Genomic DNA, 19,984 nt, shown 5'->3' with positions numbered 1-19,984 from the left:
CTAACGCATGTTAAGCCAATGCCTTCTTATATAGTGACTGGGTGCTATTTTTGGGTAAAAAATCAACATGCAGATAGGTGCTCTATCATAGAATATGGACACTTGGAAAAGTTTAGTCTACGATTGGACCGATTTGGGAATCGCGCAAAAAAATGTGCCTTCTAGCTACATCGGGATACCGAGACATTGTAAGTCTGGGTAATAATCGAACCAAGGTCATTGACAAAAATGCTAAAGTGTGGTATTGTTGTATGATGTCATCACGTGGTGTGCGAGAACGCAGCGAGCTGCTTGTCACCACATCCAATCGCCTTTGAAAGTCAATGGTGGTGAGTTTGGGACGCTCTCTGTTAAGTGGAGGGCTTTGGAAGACATTGCACCCGCAAAGTTGTGAAAGGCTTTTGTTTGCTTGAAGAGCAAGTGTAACGTCCTTATTTGACTATTGTTAACAGCAAAACCCGAACATCTGGGACATAACCACTTATGCGTTATGCATTCGACTGTAACGCTCTGTACTTAAACCTAGTCATAATGGAATCTTCAGGCGCAAAACCTCTATTTTGAAGTTACTTTTGTTTTTTTAACCTAACATGACTGATCAAACGACAACCGAATACTCGGTGGGTTCTTCACACGATTCTGTGAAATATTTCCTGACATAAGCATTGTATTCATAAACCACGGTGTTCGCGTAGTGCACTAACTTTTACAGCCACATCATCTGCACCATTTGGCGAGTATGTGCCTGATCAAGAATAGAATACAGAAGCCCTTTTCATGCAACTATAATAAGACGGGTCTTAGTCCGGTCCCAAATCTAAAATACACAAAAACTGGGATAAACGGGGGCAAAACAATGGTTTGCCGTCAGGTCCATCGAAACGTCTGTTAAATGGTGGTGGTGAAGTGCTTTTATTTCATCATGCGGCATTCCTCATTTTATGTTTGCAACTTCAGTCCATAGGACCAAATCATAAGGCACGGCAAACGTGAAATGAAGGGCGGTGATGTGGCGGCGAAACAAACACGATTTCCGAGCAAAATTTGTCCGTCATTTTCATAGACCCGATGTCATTCCATGACTTTTACTCCTGTTTATCCTAGTCTTGTGCATTCCAGCTTTGGTACCGACTTAGACGCCTGTCTAACGCCGCAAGCGTGAAAAGGGCTAGATAATAACATGACCTTCCGAGATATTCAAATCCAAGGACAAGTTTGTATTATCATTACCAGGTTCATAGAGAGCTGTGACGACACCAGTTACATTCTCTATCGGATTCCAGTACAATGTCAGACTGAAGCTAAACGCTGGAGCCCAAAGACCACAAGCGCGCTGACTTGTTGGCCTCACCACCGTGTTTAATTCCGCGCGCCTCCGTTCATAGACGTCTGGTCCTCCATTTCATCCGTGAACATGCTGTCGTCCTGCCGCTGTCGGCTCACGGGTAAGCGGCCCCCGATGCCGCCTCCCGTCGCCCCCACCTCCTGTACTTCATCGCGCAGGAGAACATGACGGCGAGGGCTCTTGGCCTTCTGCAGGAGGGACTCCGATTTGCTGACAATACCAGTGCGGTCCGCTAGCGCCGCCCGGCGCTTCATCGTGTCGAAGTAGCCGAAACCGTTGGAGAAGGTGTCGCCGTGGAATCCGCTGCTGTCCATCTCGGGACGGCGCTTGCTTGCCATCTTTCGCTTCATGGTGTCGAAGTAGCCAAAGCCATTGGAGAAAACGTCACCGTGAAAGCCGCTGGCGTCCATCTCAGGGCGCCTCTTCATCGTGTCAAAGTAGCCCATTCCGCCGTTGAATGTGTCACCATAGAAACCGCTGGCGTCCATCTCAGGACGTCGCTTCATCGTGTCAAAGTAGCCCAGCCCGCCGTTGAAAGTGTCGCCATAAAATCCATTCGCACCCATCTCAGGCCTGCGCTTCTTCAGAGCAAGGGACACGCGCTTCACGGGCGAGAAGGCGCCGAAACCGTGGCTGAAGACGTCGCCATGAAACCCAGAACGGCCTAGGCCGTTGGGCGCGCGCTTCCAGTTGATGTCCTCGCCGACACCCCAGGATGGCCCCCAGTCGGCCAGCTCCGATCGCTTGAGCCCAGAGATGGTCCTTCGTGATTGAGAACGCGTCGTAAGAGACGCGGACGGTTTTCCACCTGCGAACAGAGAGTGACGGGGTCATGGTGCTGACACGCGGTCGCAGGCAGACCTCCGCCTGAAGCCAGACAGGTGGCAGGGGCCTCGGCACGGACGTGCGGTAGCCCTGAGTACGGTGTTGGTACGGAGTGACGTCTGGGTACGAAGACGGAAGGAAAAAACTCTGACGGGTATTTCCCCGCGGAAAGAAGTGTGACAGAATCCCTCAGGGAAGCAGAAGCGACATGGGCAAATAGCGTGGTCATGTTGCGATGGCATGATTAATTATATGCATCGGACAATGCGCTCGCGGTAGAAGCATATAATGTCCGGTGGATCCACGAAACTGTCCAGGGCTTTAAGTCCGGTGAGCTCATCTAAGACTCATCCAAGTATTTGCGGTGTCTACCAACGGCAATCAAAAAGGCTTACCGTCGTCGACGCACACTTCGGGCACCATCACCAGTGCGATAATTGGTCTACTGTCCCCGATGCCTGGGCGTCGTTCCTGACTCCGAGCCCGGCGACCGGTCAGATCTGAACAAGTCTCGGTCGTCTCGGTTTTCTCAGAGTATCGGGAAGGTCGTGTGTCCTCGGCTTTCTTCACGTCTTATCGATCGTCGTTTACTCGCACCGTGCCAATTTGCATAACCCCCGTGTATTTCTCGACGAACACTTGTCCTGGAATAATCTCACCCTCAGTATAGTTTGGTGTTGTAACCCAGTAATGACTTCCTTACACAACATCAAAACACGACACCTTACATCCTGAAGCTTTTCGTCCAAGTATTTCCCAACATGCTATACCGTCTGTTTGCCGGAGAGCTGTAGCCAAACATCGCCTTGGTCGGGTGAAGGGACTATCCATTTCGCCGCTGAAGGAGACAGACGGACGATGGAACATTTAGACCGGCAGCCGCACATATGAGCGCGCGTCACATGTTCTAGAAATGCTGAGGTGCGCCAGTATTGCTTATCTGTTGCACCAGCTCGCCTGCATGAACGTGAACCACGTTCTGCATTTTAGCGGGCCATCCTGGCTTTGCGCGCGATTTTGCGGCACGCGCAGAGGTCTACCCGCGCCGCGATCGCGCGGTTACGCTCGGCGCTGGTGCGCCACCACATCCCTCGAGAGGCAGGCTGGCTGCCAGCCAGCGACAGTTGTTTACCATGTGCAGCCACTGGGAGCCGGCTATCAACGGCAGCCAGCCGTGCCTCGGTTTCCCGGCCACCTGAGAACACGGCCCCCATGGCCGTGCCTGTCTGTACGTGTACGTATGTCTGCGCGTACATTTTTGCGAAATTAAACTGCCTGGGTACATGAGAACCACCACGTGAGCACCCCTAAATAAACGAGTTATGGACTCAGGATGGGATTTGACATAAGATCATGGATGAAAAGTTTCACAACGTGAACGAAGCAAATTACTACTGGTTTGTCGCTGTATCTGTCCGCAATAACACGGCTTGGCCGCGTCCAGATACGTTTCTTCTAGTCGGCGAGCCGCTGATGAATTGGCTAACTACGGATGGCGGCCAGCCGACCCAGCTAGCTGACGGTTGGGAAGTTGGAGAGCTGTCCACAGATGGCCAGTGCAGCCCGCTGGCCCGGCCCGTTACCGCTAGCGAGCCGCGCGCTCCGCGCTGGCTGGCGACGCTCCACCGGCACCAGCTGCGTCAACTCTGCCGGCTAACGGAACCGCACGGATGCCAGCGGCCGCACACCGGGCAGCGCGGCGACGGCAGGCGCTCGTGACATGCCGGAGACGCAGAGGCGCGCTCTGGGATCGAGCGAGGTCGGCCAGAGGCGCGCTCTGGGATCGAGCGAGTTCGGCCAGAGGTGTGCTCTGGGATCAAGCGAAGTCGACCAGAGATGAACCGGGATCAAGCGAGGTCGGCCAGAGGCGTGCTCCGGGATCAAGCGAGGTCGGCCAGAGGCGCGCTCTGGGATCGAACGAGGTCGGCCAGAGGCGCGCTCTGGGATCGAGCGAGTTCGGCCAGAGGTGTGCTCTAGGATCGAGCGAGGTCGGCCAGAGGCGTGCTCTGGGATCAAGCGAGGTCGGCCAGTGGTTTCGCTTGCCGAACAGGCTGATGTTAGAGGTCGTCACAGCCAGCATGGGAAGTCGTGTGCGGCGACGGCGTGGAGAACACGCTGCTGGTAATGTTTGTGCTTAAGTGCTCTAGATCACGGAAATTTGTGCACATGGCTCAGCAAAATTTGCAATTTTGTTTATTCTCATAAGTTTTATCTATCTCTCTATAGGTTGTCGAAATTTTGGCTGACTATGTTACGACCGAAATAGGAGCCCATCCCGGGTCTTACGTCCTAGCAACTCACTAGACCGTATGCTTATGTCGCTTCCGCCTGTCGTTTTTAGACTGACTTTGCCTTAATTAGTGATTCCTAGCTAAAATCAAATATCTCTTAGTTGTTGGTACTGGTTATAGTTGGTTACCCGCTTGGGCAGCTGGGCCCATTCCCAGCGCTCGCTCCGTCTCCGTCCAGTACTTGATATTGCTTTTTCATTTTGTTTTTAAAAGTTCGCTTTTGTTCGACACCGCTTTTCAACGTTATTTATCTCTAATGCTCTAGTGGTCAGTATCCAATGTAATGCCTTGTGTTTTTTGAACGTAATAGTTTCGAACAGAGACCACCAACCTTGATAGTCTTGCCAGGTTTTCTATCAAAGAAGACTTACCAAAGTTCAAATTTATATCACGAACCGCTGATGAGCCTGGACAAACGGATACCGAACCGCACGCACGTGCTGCGTGTACGAATTTAATGACATCAGTAGGGAAAACTAGTTCGTTGCCGCCAGGCTGTATACGAATACTGATCTATGAACACCATTGAAACGCAGCATAGCACTGGCCGTGTGCCAGCACTGGGCGGGGTGGAGAACGGAGGACCAAGCGTCTGCACTGGCAACCTCATCCAACTAATGCGCTTAACTCAGAAGATACTGGAATAGACGGTGTGGTTGTCAAGCACTGTGCCAAATCAGGTGATTCTATGCCACCCCGTTATCGAAACGTCTATAAAACGAATGAGGAGGCAAATAAGTCCTCGCGTGCAGGTCCCGACTCCGTCACTGGCTGCACTGAGATGAAACAGGCATGTCCGTCATTCCCAACTACCCCAATGTCTAGGTACGTATGTTGAGCGTCTTCTGCCAGACACCGACTGTTCAGCGGAGAAAGGAACACGCTGGTATGTGTAGCAAGTGCGCGTTGGCTTACATAATAGGATGACATCAGCCTAGGTTGATTGTCTGGCCGCCATGGTATCCGCTCAGAGGAGCAAGCAGTTGGGGGAGGGGGAGGGGGTACCGCTCGCCGCTCACACCCGAGACAGATTGTGAATCACATTTGTGGTCACTGCCCAACCCTCCCCCTCCCCCTTCTCAGGAAAGTTCTGTGTACCCGGCGGAGTCACCCGTAACCGCAGCCACACATCTCTTGCGGATCCCGTGGTTCCGGGGAGGGGGGGGGATGCCTGCCACCTGGTTCCGGTCCTCACTGAACTGCTGTCACTTCTGCCCGCCGGGTTGGCGCACCCAGCGGCGGAGGCTTCCTGACAGCAGGCTTGTGCGTTTTGGCGCCGCACCCGTGAAAGCATAACCGGGCAAACTGACGAACGTATTGGGCTTTAGGGTCGGAAACTAAGCACGGAGATGACAAACTCACTTGGAGTTGCAGCCTCTTCTTGTTCGCTTTTCGCTCATGTCACCATGAGCCAGGCATCGGCATCAATGCAAAGTCTCAACAGACTTGGTGTCACATAGACTCGAGCCGTGCCTGGGTGGTTACCATCCGTCTGTTACTGTGGCATAAGCTCCCATGAGAATTCTTCGGGCCATCGGTGTCCATTGGTAAACCACACACAAATGCCACGTTATTCGTTAAATAATAGAATGGTCGCGACAGGTGCACCAATATATGTCAGCACAACGGACAGGTAAAATATTACAAATGTGGCAAATTATCGTTACATCAACAGTTAATATATCCGGAGGTTATCACATGACCTGAACTCGGTTTAAGGCACCAGTGACAATCTTCTTGCAAACGTAAACTGTTTACTTATGGATTGCTGCACAAAAGGAAATCATGCAACAAAGTCAGCATACGATGCCGCCGTTTTCGCGCATAACATTTTGAGAAGTAGATTGTCACTCGCTGAACTGATAAAGCCACTGAGCTCAAACAGCTCAAAGCTTAAACAACAGCTGAAGTGTCCGAAATTGTATTATTCTCAATCAAGTGTTCTGCCCCTAAAATTTTGTAACCACATCATCCTTCCGCCAAGTCGCACGCATCGCATCCTTCATGCGGACGGCCGCAGCCGACGCCCCAGGGTGGCATGGTCCTCCCCTCCCTCCCCCCCCCCCCCCAGGCGAAATGGGCCAGCGCCGCGGCTGGTCTACCCAGAGCTGCAGGCGGGGACGGCCCGATGCATTGCGTCGCCTGTTGGGGTGTGAGTCGCACAGAGCACGCAAGCGGGGGGCCTGGGCGGAAAGGCTGCCGCAGGGCGACCGGACGAGGCGCGTGGGGAGGAGGTTTGAAAAGTGCGCCGCCCGAACACCCCCCCCCCCCCCCATTCAAGCCATCATACAGCAGTGTGATGGGACCAGACGGGGGTCGTGTTGACGAACTGGCTGATTTTGACTGAGGGAGAAAGTTGAGCCCGGTGCGAAATCGTTTCTGCACGACACTAGTCGCTTCCTCGAGTTCCATACCTGATTGAGACAAAGCATACTGTGGCGTGTTGGAGACGGAACTATCGTTTAGCGCCGCTAGCGCCGTGCGGTGCGGCGGGGGGGGGGGGGCTGTTGGCGAACTTCTGGGCCACTGTTTGTGTTGGACAATCAGCTTGTCAGTTGCGGCTGATGCATACTGTGAAGCCGCAGGCCAAATGGCAAGAATAACACCATTTACATTGATCAGACCTGCCAACTGCGGGCAGCGCCATTTACTTTGGTTTGGACATGTCAACGGCTAGACGTCTCTATTCAGTGTTCGGGGCGGCACTGGCTCGCTCGCCATGGGTGAGCCCAACGTGAACGACGATTAGTGCCATACAATAATATAGGAGATCTGCTCACCGCAACTGGCGCAAAAACAAACCGATGACCATTTTGATTATCATTACCGGGCTCCATTGCTTATTCCGCTCGTAGAGGCGTCATGCTGCTTACTATCAACCATGATGGAACGCAACCGACATAAAGCAATTTGTGTAATGTATAGCGATGCTGCATATGTCTTTCAAGATCCCCGTCTGACTACATTAGCGTCTGCTGTTTTCACGGTATGATGGTGGTGTTATAGGTGGATGTTGTGTGCGGATATTGATGCTTTCCCTGCAATGGCAACTGCTAAAACATATCCTTTTGTTTGTAATCATTCAGCATCGTAATCATTGTGATGTTCATCGTATCATTACGATGTTCATCGTGTCATTATGATGTTCACGGAGGTCACTCAATGATATATGGCAGCGTTGGGGGTTCTGGCACAGTGCTTACAGTGTCCAGAGGCCTCGAAATGTGTGGCAAATCCGTGGTCGGCCATCTACCCATCTATTTTGATAGGTCAGACGCCTCTCGGCTTACCTCAACAAGGCCGTAATTTTTTACTCCAAACCTTGAAAAAGTTTTAGAAAAGGAGCCAGTAGGAACACAAAACGTTACGACTTTTGCCTGCATTTCTGGAAGTCCCTGTGCCGATGCTAACCAATTTCCTTACATGGGGCAAAAGCGGTTCAGCTTGGGACATGTTGTTTTACGCACATTCCAAGCTGTGTGTTTATATTCCAAGCTGTTACGTTAGTGCATGGCTTAACTATGACTGAAAGTGTTCATACCAGATGACGATGGCCAGTATTGACGGGAAGCAGTTATTACGAAAGGTATATTGAAATCTCGAAAGTGAATATTCAATGATCGTATTAAGACTGGAGCTGAATACATTTGTTAAAGAAAGCTTCAATTAAGATTGATTTTTTTCCTTTTTGAGCAGACTGACCAAGCAAAACATCTGGAATTTTTCAGAGATGAAGCCATTTCTAGCAAGTGTAGCAGCACCTCAGGTCATGATGATCTACATGTCACACCACATAGGTAATGTGTTCACTGCCTGTAGGCCCTAGCCGTTATGCATGTATATCCAATGAAATAACAGACTATTTTGGCCAAAACAAGGCGTTCTGCTGCAGAAAACTGCTTGGCAATGCGAACATCTGAAATATCACAGGCTGTCCTTAACTGGTTTCCGCAGATCAAGCCTAGGGCCACCGCAACACCGAAGGTGTCAAAATATTATCACGACATTTCATGTTCTGAGTCGCAAAAATACTGCATGACGGCTCTTTGCTATTATTTAAATAATGTAACATGATAATTGCATAATATTTTACATTTTATATTTCACATCAAAATAATAGCATAATGCTTACATGATTAACCAGAGCTGTGGTTACTAACGCAGGCCATATTCTAAATTGACGTTTGCACAGTTTCGCTGGAAAAGCACCTCATGACGGTTGGGATTTTTTCCAGTGAATAATCATAAACGCTCCGCGGAAACAAAAAGGGGATGGTAGAAGATGTTCTGATGCCTAAAAAGGCTACGGTGGGGAACTGTCTCAGCGCCTGTGATGGTGTGTAACTTGACCCGAAGTTTCCATCACGAGTCACAAAGTGGAAGGAGGTGACATCCAATGTGCATCAGTCACTTCTTGCCACGCAACGCCCACAAACAGACCCCATGCCTCGGCTCTGCAATGATTTGCGCATGTCTCACACTCCATGCCCGCTATCAGGTGGCGGCGAGGCGCCATCCAATGGCCCTTAAGCGTCGACATGGAACTCCACGGCTTGGGGCTGGTTACAGGATGACTAGACGGCAAAGTGTTAATGCAAGGCGCATTGAAGTGGAGCTCTCGTATACCATGTAAGGACGTTCGTTCACTTCAGGTTCAACCATGGCGCTTAGGCGCGAGACCTATCGCCTTGTGAGACTTTGGGAGCTTAAATTATTTCCCAATCCTCTCCCAATCCTCCCCCAATCCTGGACAAACTCCCGCGCTCCTGCTATACGACGTCACTATTTCAACACGCTCAGGCGGATAGGGGCTAACATGCTGCAGCATGAAACAGGCTTAAGCCCACTGCCCATGCCGAGCGAGGGGGCGGATTCTGCCCTCTCGGCCTGAAGGGTCAGCAAAAAACGTGGTTCGGGTTTTGAGCAGGTTTCTTCAAAATGCTTCAGAGCAGGTCGTTAAAATTACCCGATTTTCCAACATATCTATTGTACGCATTGCAGCCAAAGTTGCGGTGCGTGGCATGCGTGGGCAGGTTCAGGGCCCGGTATTTGAAGATATTCAGGGCCCGGTATTTGAAGGTATTCAGGGCCTGGTATTTGAAAGTATTCAGGGCCCGGTATTTGAAGGTATTCAGGGCCCGGTATTTGAAAGTATTCAGGGCCCGGTATTTAAAGGTATTCAGGGCCCGGTATTTGAGGGATCTCCCAGTACAATTTGGAAATGACGTCAAGATCGTGATCTTCCAGGAGTTATCGCATTGCCTTGAGTTCACAAGAGATACTGATGCTTACAAGAAATAGGAAAGTTGCGGACTGACCATGGTTTTTGCAACGTAGCAAAAGAGCATGGAAGAGGCGGTTCCAAGTTTCAAAAATGGTGGAGTTGTGTGACAGTATGAAATACACTGTGCGTCGCCAATGCAGCTATATCAGGGATACCGAATCTAAATGCAAAGCTTTGCACTTAAGCCCATGTGTACACACAAACTCGTTTTACGGTAGTAAAGCCGTGTTCAGGTTTCGCGACAGTGGGTGGAGAAGAACACTGTTTCATGCTTACGCTAGAACTACGGTGGTACGATTGGATAACGCAGGAAGACATTTGAATATGCGAAATTGGAGGAAGGAAAAAACATTTTGGGGCATAGCCACCTTCAGGGATGGAAGCAAGAGGCTTAAATAATACAGAACAGAACAGCCTAAAATAAAATGTTGGGTGCCAGTTACGCCCATGGACATGCCAGCACGTGGTATATAGGCATCATATTTCATCTACGGCGCTAAATATCATTGTGGCCAGCAATCGTTTCCAGCTTCTCAATTTCTAAACACCCTAATAGGTACCCTGCCCCCCCCCCCCCTATGCCAAACTATGGATCATTCTAGCCGGTACCATGCCATAGCAAAACATCATTTCAGTTGCTTACCACATACTCAAATAAAAACTCGTGCTGACGGCTGTTACCCGTGTTGCATCTCCTGATCACGCTCATAAGTTTCCAATTTAAAATGCTGCTATAATATGCCAGTTTAGACATCAATAGCCAACCAGCTGTTTTATGTGCGCCGAAATCGGCTGATATGCACGGCGGCTGTGCCAAATCATAGATATAGTGGTCTTTTGAAGGTCTTTGCTCCTTGTTGCTACTTTACAGAGTTCTTGATATTTTTTTGGCAACGTAGACCTTGCTGCGAGAAATCAAACGTCGTTAAGCTTTCTAGAAATGGACCATTAGTTGACGAGATCTCACGGGTGGGGACTGGCGGTATCCCATTCCTTTTGCTCGCAATAGGTCAAATCTTTGCCACAGCGCCACGAAGTCTTGTCATAATTCATAGGATGTATATACACATGGTTTATCAAAACTCGAACTAAAATCGTCCTGTTCAGGCGGATTCCGGCCGTTCCTCATGACGTCTAATCTGCTGTTCACCTAGGCCAACAAACACAGGCATGTGTGCCACAGTGCTCTTTTATTTTGGAGAAAATAAGGATAGCATATTATTTCACGTAGCCACATGCTGAGCAATTGAATATTTAATTCCCACACCAATTCAGGGTGTGGAATGCAAGTTCCAGCTTTCACTGACTGTTCCTAAATTATGCTCTGTGGTAATAATGCTCAGTACAATGTGCTTCGAATCTAAGATTTTTGTGACGTTCTACTGCCTTCAACCCCATGTATCTCTCATTTAACACCTTGTCCATCTGAGCTGCCGCCTACAACGCCTAGATTGCTGTCTATACACATGCCGTGTGCTAAACTCCCTTGATAATTTGTGGAAATGGAGCAATCCGGGCTGCGTTATTTCATTACGAACTATGAGCCGTCCGCCAGGCATTTAAAAAATGTACTGAAATCATAAACCCACCCGGGTGCATCGGAAAATTTGCCTCTTGACACTCATTGATTGACAAAAGCTCGACAAACTGTAATACAATGGCATCGAAAATATTTCAAATTCGCCTGCAAGAAATTACCTAAAATTTCTTCGTTGACCCACCAAAAACCGAATGGACTGCATCATTTTTCGGTAACCAAATATTGAGCCTCCAACCGATATGTATATTTATATACACATGTGTCTGTGTATGTAGGTATGTATGTATGTACGAATATACGTATGCATGTATGTGTGTATGTGTGTGTGTGTATGTATGCACATATGTTTGTATGCATGTATGTATTATGTATGCATGTATGCATATATTATGTATGCATGTTTGCATTATGTATGCATGTATGTATGTATGTATGTATACATTTCCTGTCGAACACGATAGCCCAATCCAGTGACATGGAATCGAAGATCGTACTGGCAAACGTTCTTTGCAGAGGTCATTTCTATACATTTCCATGCCTCTATCTCTACCGATATTCTAAGGGATGCTACTTATAAACTGAGTTTGTAATGGAGTTTGCAGCAGTTCAGGACCTTCGTAGTCTAAAGCAAGTCGTTCAGAAAATGCAGCCACCAAAGCCTACCACTTTCTAACTTACTTGAGTGGCCCAATCAAGTCACAAATTGCCCTTTTGCCAATGAATGGTCCGAATCAGTCAGTAATGGTGTGTTTGCTACCGTTTTGTCACGTCAAACGCGCATAAATTTTCTTATTCCAAATTAACCTTCATTCAATGTGTGCCAAACTCACCGTCCAGCATCCGCACAGTTTATCAAGTCAAATACAGTTGTCACGTTCTCTGACGGCTTGGGCGTCGGTGCGACATAGTTCGTGTTGACAGGGACAGCCTGTTCATGTTTTGGTGCCGTAAGAATCTGTCCCAGGACCCCTCTGATATATATCAGCGGTGTTTGGGTTTGACCGTTTGTGCTACAATATAGCTGTTGAGCAAAGATGTTTTCAGGTAGTATAAACACTGTCGCAAGGATAAGAGCTTGCGTTCAGCCGGCTTATTTTCTTGACAGCGATGGTAAACGTTGACACTCAAGGCGGGAACAGTGTACGGGCAGGGACGACGCGCTGAGCAGCAGGGACAGCGTACGGACAGGAACGGCGCGCTGAGCAGCGGGTACAGCGTACGGACAGGAACGGCGCGCTGAGCAGCGGAGGCAGCGTACGGACAGGGACGGCGCGCTCAGCAGCGGAGGCAGCGTACGGACAGGGACGGCGCGCTGAGCGGCGGGATGTGCTCTTTTCCTGCTCAATGGGCGATGCATCACTAAACGAGGTTTGCTTGAAGAGGACCATTTGGCCGACATGCCCGCAGAAAGCGTTCATGAAATAAGTCTTTTCTACATTGTGTGGATGTTATTGTCAAGCATCATAGTTTTTTCATAAGTATAAACTTATAGGTCAGAACGCACACAATTTGGCCACGCTTCATCTCACGCTAGCTTTCCGCGACTTCACCAGATTGACTCCTCAACTACCGCAGAGGTTATTTAGCTGAATCCAGTGGCAATTTGAATTCACGTATGTATGTACACGCAAGTGCTTTAATCCCATTATAATGCACTCTTACTTCAAGTTCATGATTCATTGGAAGATTTTGAGTCAACCATTCATTGGAAAGTCGTCACTGCTGACCTGATGTGCTAAAAAAATATAGAGGCCATCAGAAAGATTTTAGAGCCAAGACGAATGCTATTCTCTAACTGACGTTTTCATTTTTCATTTGACTTCTCCCGTAGCCCAACGCACCCGTAGTCCACGTCCGTAGTCATGTAGCCATATTCGATATTCGTCCGCTCCCATACCTCAATCCGTCTGAAGCAAGCCCCGCAGCTCCACCGTTTAGAGCGCCTGCCTGCTTTCCTATCCATGGCGAGGCGAGTGGGTGAGAAGTGAGCTTCCGTTCAGATCTTTTGAAATGGTCGTGCTAATGGGAAATGAAATAGGGAAATCAGAACGTATAGTGTACTGCGGACGAAATGTACGCACGCTAACAAACCATATACATCAACACCATCTCATGTTCGGTCACGGCGAAAGATATGAGAGGCTTTGTCCAAGACTTCTGGCGTGCGCTTCATTGCTCTAGGCTGGTATTTACGAAATCGCAAATACCGAAATAAGCGGTGGGTGGTTCCATGCCAACTCAGCCATTCCTCTCCGATTTTGCTCAAAATGGCTCTACACAATTATTGCATGCCGTGAACACAACTCTGGCAATTTAAACCCGATTCAGTCATCCGTTTACCGTTGGCAGTGATGTCAAATGATGATTGCATGCCAAAAACCGCATTTTTGGGAGCGTGATACCTCCGGAATTATCAATGATATTTTACACCTGAAAGCTGATTCGAAAAGAAATGGTAACAACTGGTAAAAAGTCTATTCGAACAATAATGATAGCTATCTCAATATTTTTCATTTTAAGTTTTTTCCCAAAAAATAATATAGCAAAAAAATCGTGCATTCGTAATTCCTTACAATGTTCATAAAAGAGAGCCGCGAGCAACTGTACCCAATCGCAGACGCTTTAATTATGGGCATCCGTATCCTAAGAGGCATGACTGGGCTGTGAATCTGAAACGTGCCCTACGCTGACGGCTCAGGCTCACGGGTTTGGGGTGTCGCACCCCTCGAGGGCAGCGACCGAGAGATCCCATCGCTTTTGGCTCAAGTTCATGACCATCAGATGATCCAGACTGTGCGCACGTATTCGTGAGTAGTGACGTAAACAGACGTGTTACAGGCTCACCACTGCCCAAATACCGCCTGGGTGTGACCCTTTCTAAAACGCAGCGAGGTCTTGTAAGAACCCTTCTAAAGGAAACGTTTCACATTTGAATATGTTCAAGCAAGCACTAGATATGATGAAATAATCTTAATTGCAACTACTGATATACTTATTAGCGGGAAACACTGCTCTACACAGCACAGTTTCTCTTTTGAGTAAATGTGCTCCTCGACATGTCATTGTTTCATTGCGTCACGGAACGTTTGTACGACAGAACGCACTTGTAATTTTGGGTCCAGGAATTTTTGGCCTCACTCACGTGTTTTGACCTGCTCTCGGGATGCTATCGCACATTTATCCCTAAGCTTGAAGTGCTCACTTGTATTCACAAACTCGGTCATGGCGCTTGTGCTAAGCAAGTCTATCGCAACATTTGTTTTAAAAATAGCTCGTACTGTGACCCAAAGCTCTGTGATACAATCTTACATAGCTGGCACAGCATTGGTTGAGAGCCAACTGACGACCGTTATATCTGAAAATCGTGCTCATGAACGTCAGATATGAACGACTTGACAATTGTTATTTTCTTGACCTTGAACGCCGTATGGCCAGTGGAATGGCAGGATTTGAACGGCGTTAATGTGACGACACGGGTGCCTGGATGACCTTGAGGTAGTCTGCATGAAATAGCATGCACATCATCGCGCACGTGCTGCTCAGAAAGCAGAGGGTTTTGGGCCTCAGCCCGGCATCGAACGGGGGGGGGGGGGGAGTGGCTTCCTTTCCTGCAGTTTTACAACCGCTGTCGTTATGACGACAGCAGAACCTGCCGAGGGTCGTTGTCCGCTGTACTGGGTGACGTTTGTACAAATGAACGTTTGTAATGGCCACAGCCGGTGGTATGGGCGAGTTACCGAGAAGCGCATCGGTTCAGGTTTGAACCAGTGCGTCACCATAGACCATGTAAAAATCCGTTTCCCAAAGGGATTGCGACGAGTGCGAGTGTCGTAGGTGTACGGAGTGTTCCAGCAAAGATGGGCTGAATATACAGCTGTCACAAATGGAACACTTGTACGAAGCAGATGACGTGGATCAGTGCCGACCGAACCATTGTTGTGTCTCTTCATCTGCCCGTGGAAGAGTTCACAGAAAAATGACCAGTGCGGTAACAACTTTGTCGCGGCATCACTTCAAAGCACATGCATATAAAAGCTTCCGTAAAGAGATGTCGCGACTGGATCATAACGATAAAGTCGCGACTGGATCATAACGAGGCCATACTCCATGGCGCTTTTTCAGAGGAATGCGCCTTTGTAGTGCCAAACGCTGTCCAGGGGTATCACTGCGAGGATGATCAGGCTACAGTTCATTCATCCGTTGTGTACACGAAAGCTACAGGGAAGTAAGCAGCACAAGCTTCTGTGTCACAGTAGTGCCAAACAACACAACTCTGAAGCTGCGTACACGTTCCAGGCAGCCGATCAGACGCATTAAGTCCAAGAAAGTGAAACGCAGAGGGTTCGTTACTTCAAAGAAACAAGCACAGCGCAGTTACAAGTCAACGCATATTTAACGTCAGAAATATGTGCCAGCATAAATAAGGAAGACTGTCATGGTGTGCGAATTATATTTTTTCGCTAACTGCCGTGCCGATGTGATGGGATCTCATGAACCATGAAACATCTCACAGCTCGTGTGAGTCTCCAGTGCCCAGACCATGGTCATATCATTACACCACAAGCGGTGTTGGAATTCTGCTCGATGTCCATTCCGGGTAAATATATTTTTTGGTCACTAAAATAACGAACTAGGGATAAATTGTTTCACCTTAAATACCAAGACGGTCGCCGAACATGAGAAAGACGAGTATTCCTTACATACTTGTCTCGTGTGCAGCACTGAGCATGCTTCGGACTGTCCGTCGTCTGGGAAATAGGGGTTCTTGGATCTTAAACATACCATCCAAGCGATAAAAAGTTTACATGACCCGATTATTACCGATTAAGCCAGCCAGGCTTGATCGTGGATACCCGAGTCCTCGCTGGGGTATGCAGAGTATTTGCGGTTAACAGCGCTGTGTTTAGTATTTGCTTCCTTCGATCTCATTCAATGATCGACTTTATTCATGCGAAGCAGGAAGAAATCGAGCGAACTGCGACCCGTCTGGATGAAAAGTATAATTACGCTAAGCTCGTGAAGGGCACCAAAGGCTTCCGCGCCCCCAGCCGACGAAACTGCAGCAGCGGCCTTCGAGACCTCGGTGGGGGCAGCTCATAGGCTGTTTAAAACATTAAAATGATGGTGACCAGCAATGCAGCTGGACGTGCAGAAGCCTCGTTGCCGACCTACTGCCGTGGTGCTGGTTGGTCTCATCATATGACAATGCTGAAAAATTGGTCAGATATCCGTTCGGTCGGAAAATTGTTGCTATCCAGCCATCAAATCAGGTAATAAACTAAAATAACTTGACGCTTCCACCTGAGCGACAACACATGGAACTCTCGGGCGCCCAGCATCCTTGTTAACCACCTGGCGAGCGGGTACAGAAATACGCAGCCGCCACAGAAAAAGCACGCCCGCAGCGGAGCGCCGCCAGCCCCCCCCCCCCCCCCCCCTCCATCACTTCTGCCGCCGCCACCGCCGCCACCGCCACACAGCGCGCGCCGGTCACGGCCCAGCTTCAGGGCTCTGGTATGGTACTTACCACCGCCAGCGGCAAACGTCTAACCTGAGGAATCTATAGATAAATTTTGAGCCAAATTGAGGAGGGTGGGCCGTACAAACGTACAAATGTAATGTTGTGATGCATGCGTGCATGGAAAATCTTACCAGATCGAGCCTTTTTCTTCCATGAAATGGGACCTTATTCTTGGTGCCAAATACACTACATGTTTTATTGGCCAATGTATAATTTTTCATGACAAGAATGTAGTCACAAAATTATGCATTAAATTGACATGGCGTGGGGCAAACATCAAATTCAATTAATTTAGAAGATTTCCATAAACCTTTGGCATACGGTGAGACGTCTATTTCGCGTGAACCAGGGTGAACTGAAGATACCTTTGACGTCTAATGGGCTTGTGACACAGGCTGGGACTAATTGGCGAAAGGAGGTCATAGCGCGGCAGGCAAATACATGAACGACTATTGGAAATATATTTTGCTACCAGAGCTCAAGTTGTAACACCATCATGAGCTGACCTAGGATGGCATGAACCTTTAAATTACCTACCATGCCATCGATAAACGCACACACCTAAATATATCATAAGCCAGCTAATGAAAGGAAGTATGTGTGGACGTTGAACAGATTGGCGAACGAAAGATTGTCTAATAGGATAATTTAATGACGTTATTTTGACGTGACATAGCGCAGGCGCACTTTTTCCAAATGATCTTCAGCATTCATTGATACTTCCTTAACATATTCAGCATTCATTGTAGGTAGCGAACATCTCTTATCGAAAAACTATAGCACTGAAGCGGTGGCCGGCCCTACGTGCAAAACAACGCGATCTTCGTGCTTACCTGGAGCTGGCAAGGAATAACCCTCGCAGTTTTGGCTAGCAAAACAGAGGAAAACGGCAACCAGGGCTGCAACTCTCATCTGAAAAAAAATAATTCGGTTAGGGAATACAGCCCGCACATGGAAAATTATTCTCACTCAGTACGCAGAAAACGATTCATGAATACCTGAATGAACTACTCGGGTATCACGCGGACTTCATGGTGCCGAATGTATGTGCGAGAGAGCCCTACTATCATATGCCTTGCTACTTTCGGAAAGAGCTGGACGTCGGCATCGGGTGGAGATATGTGGGGGGGGGGGGGGAGGGGGGGAATCGCAGGCCTCTCTTGAGTGCCCTCCGACGTGGGCACGCAAACAGTCATGGTTTGAAAAGAGACATGTTGCAGGAGATTCATTGATCTCAACTTGTCGACTTGACCTCGGGCGGCTTGTGGTACTGTTCGTAACTTTTGTTATCATAAGTGTGTTTTGAAATTAATGAGGCAAACATGACAATGCCGTACGTGAGCTCTACCCCTTACCATCAGATAGAGGTCAGGTGGCGGAATGGCCAAATGGTTAAATTCGACTTCCGCAATGGGTCCGGCTCGAACCCCCGTTGCGCCATGATTCCTGAGCGGTACTTTAACATCTGCAGTCGCTGGAGCTCCCTACAGGGTGCGCGACAACGTGCGTCGCGTTCCCTTAAAAAAGGTATACAGGAGGTCGAAGCCTAAGCTGATACCTTTGAGAACCAAGGCCAGAGGTCTGACCGGTGCCTTGAGAGTTGGAAGGGGAGCGGCCGGTTTTCGATCGTCTTAAACCGGCAAAGGTTCTCTGACGTGCTAGCTCAGCCGCTTATTTTCACGGAAAGCACTATTCAAAAATTCGATGGCTTATGCGGCTCATGACCTATCCAGGCCTGGCAATTTCACTCGACAAGGCTGATGAATTTAAAGGGATTGACAGCTCCTGGTAACTGCAACTGTAGTAACTGTGACGAACGTCCTCCGTCAGACCAAAGTTGGCTGCCATTACTTTATTAGGCTGCGCGTGTGGCCCCAACAGTGTTAATATGGCGCAGTGATCTATAGAGAGCACATTTACATACACAGTGCAGTTGGCTTCACAGCTTTATCTTCCTTGGCTGCAATATCTTATATGAATACCTAAACACGAAAGAATGTCCGACCTGCCCTCGAGAACGCATGATGGGCTGTGAACACCGACCCGCGACTTTCTGATTAGGATTGCCCTTACCTCCTTCGTCGAAATGCGTTGATATCGTGGCGCTGCAACTGTCGTCGAAACCTCGGACCGGGTTCGACCAGCGTTGTGCAGTTTTTGTGACTTGTTTTGGTGAAAAGCGACTTTCGTATTCCCTTTGTTAAATTACTGAGGAAGGTGATGTTGAGTTTTAAATGGCATGCTGAAAGAAAAAGATGCCTAATCGAGCAGCATGCAAGCTAGTGCTTCAGATTTTATAACCCAGCTTTTAAAACACCGCACTTTTTGCAAACAATCCGGTGAAGTTGTAATCAGTGGTTGTAAAGCTATTAGCCTGTACATAACATGACGGCCATAACATGACATGACGGCCATAACATAACATGACGGCCATAACATAACATGACGGCCATAACATAACATGACGGCCAGGACGGATCGATCCAGTCCAGACCAGGCCTTGCTGCTCCAGCTGAGCATTCTCTGACTGGAAAAGACGCGTTCGAACTACAGCACCGCCATAAGCAAAAAAAGTGGATGTGGATGGATACAGTGCAAATGATGCATTGCGGTGCATATGGTGTCTACCATGTTTTAAAGTTTTGCCTTGCAGTCCTTTCAGAAAAGAGAACAAGTCGGGTTAGATCCGGTCATCAGATCATATATATATATACATATATATATATATATATATATATATATATATATATATATATATATATATATATATATACACATATATATATATATATATATGTATATATATATATATATATATATATATATATATATATATATATATATATAGATGTGTGTGTGTGTGTGTGTGTGTGTGTGTGTGTGTGTGTGTGTGTGTGTGTGTGTGTGTGTGTGTGTGTGTGTGTGTGTGTGTGTGTGTGTGTTGTGTGTGTGTGTGTGTGTGTGTGTGTGTGTGTGTGTGTGTGTGTGTGTGTGTGTGTGTGTGTGTGTGTTTGTGTGTGTCACAATAGAAGAGCCGTCTTTAAAAAAGTTTCCTACCCTCTTTCGTGATGGTATGGAGCTTGCTAGTCGAATTTATTTGAATCCTGTGAACGCGATTCCTCAGCTCTAATAACAACTCGACGTGTTTGTAATTTCTGAAAGCGAACAAGACTCATCT

The 19,984-nt window shown here is 48.2% G+C and overlaps 1 protein-coding gene across 1 annotated transcript in view; it reads right to left on the bottom strand.

Annotated features, from left to right (window-relative positions):
- Window positions 1-669: 669 nt before the first annotated feature.
- Window positions 670-19,984, bottom strand: part of LOC119092035 (uncharacterized) — a 39,967-nt gene continuing 20,652 nt past the window's right edge. Inside the window, exons 2-3 of the mRNA XM_037214992.1 lie at window positions 17,640-17,718; window positions 670-2,153 (exon numbers count right to left, since the gene is read on the bottom strand). Coding sequence (XP_037070887.1) covers window positions 1,360-2,153; window positions 17,640-17,718 — 873 coding nt within the window. The 3' untranslated portion in view covers window positions 670-1,359. The remainder of the gene's footprint in view (window positions 2,154-17,639; window positions 17,719-19,984) is intronic.

Source organism: Pollicipes pollicipes, unplaced genomic scaffold, assembly GCF_011947565.3.
Source record: "Pollicipes pollicipes isolate AB1234 unplaced genomic scaffold, Ppol_2.1 Scaffold_3447;HRSCAF=4054_pilon_pilon_pilon, whole genome shotgun sequence".
NCBI classification, from domain to species: Eukaryota; Metazoa; Arthropoda; class Thecostraca; order Pollicipedomorpha; family Pollicipedidae; genus Pollicipes; species Pollicipes pollicipes.
The sequence above is the reverse complement of the archived record's forward strand: the minus strand, read 5'-3'. Positions and strand labels throughout refer to the sequence as shown.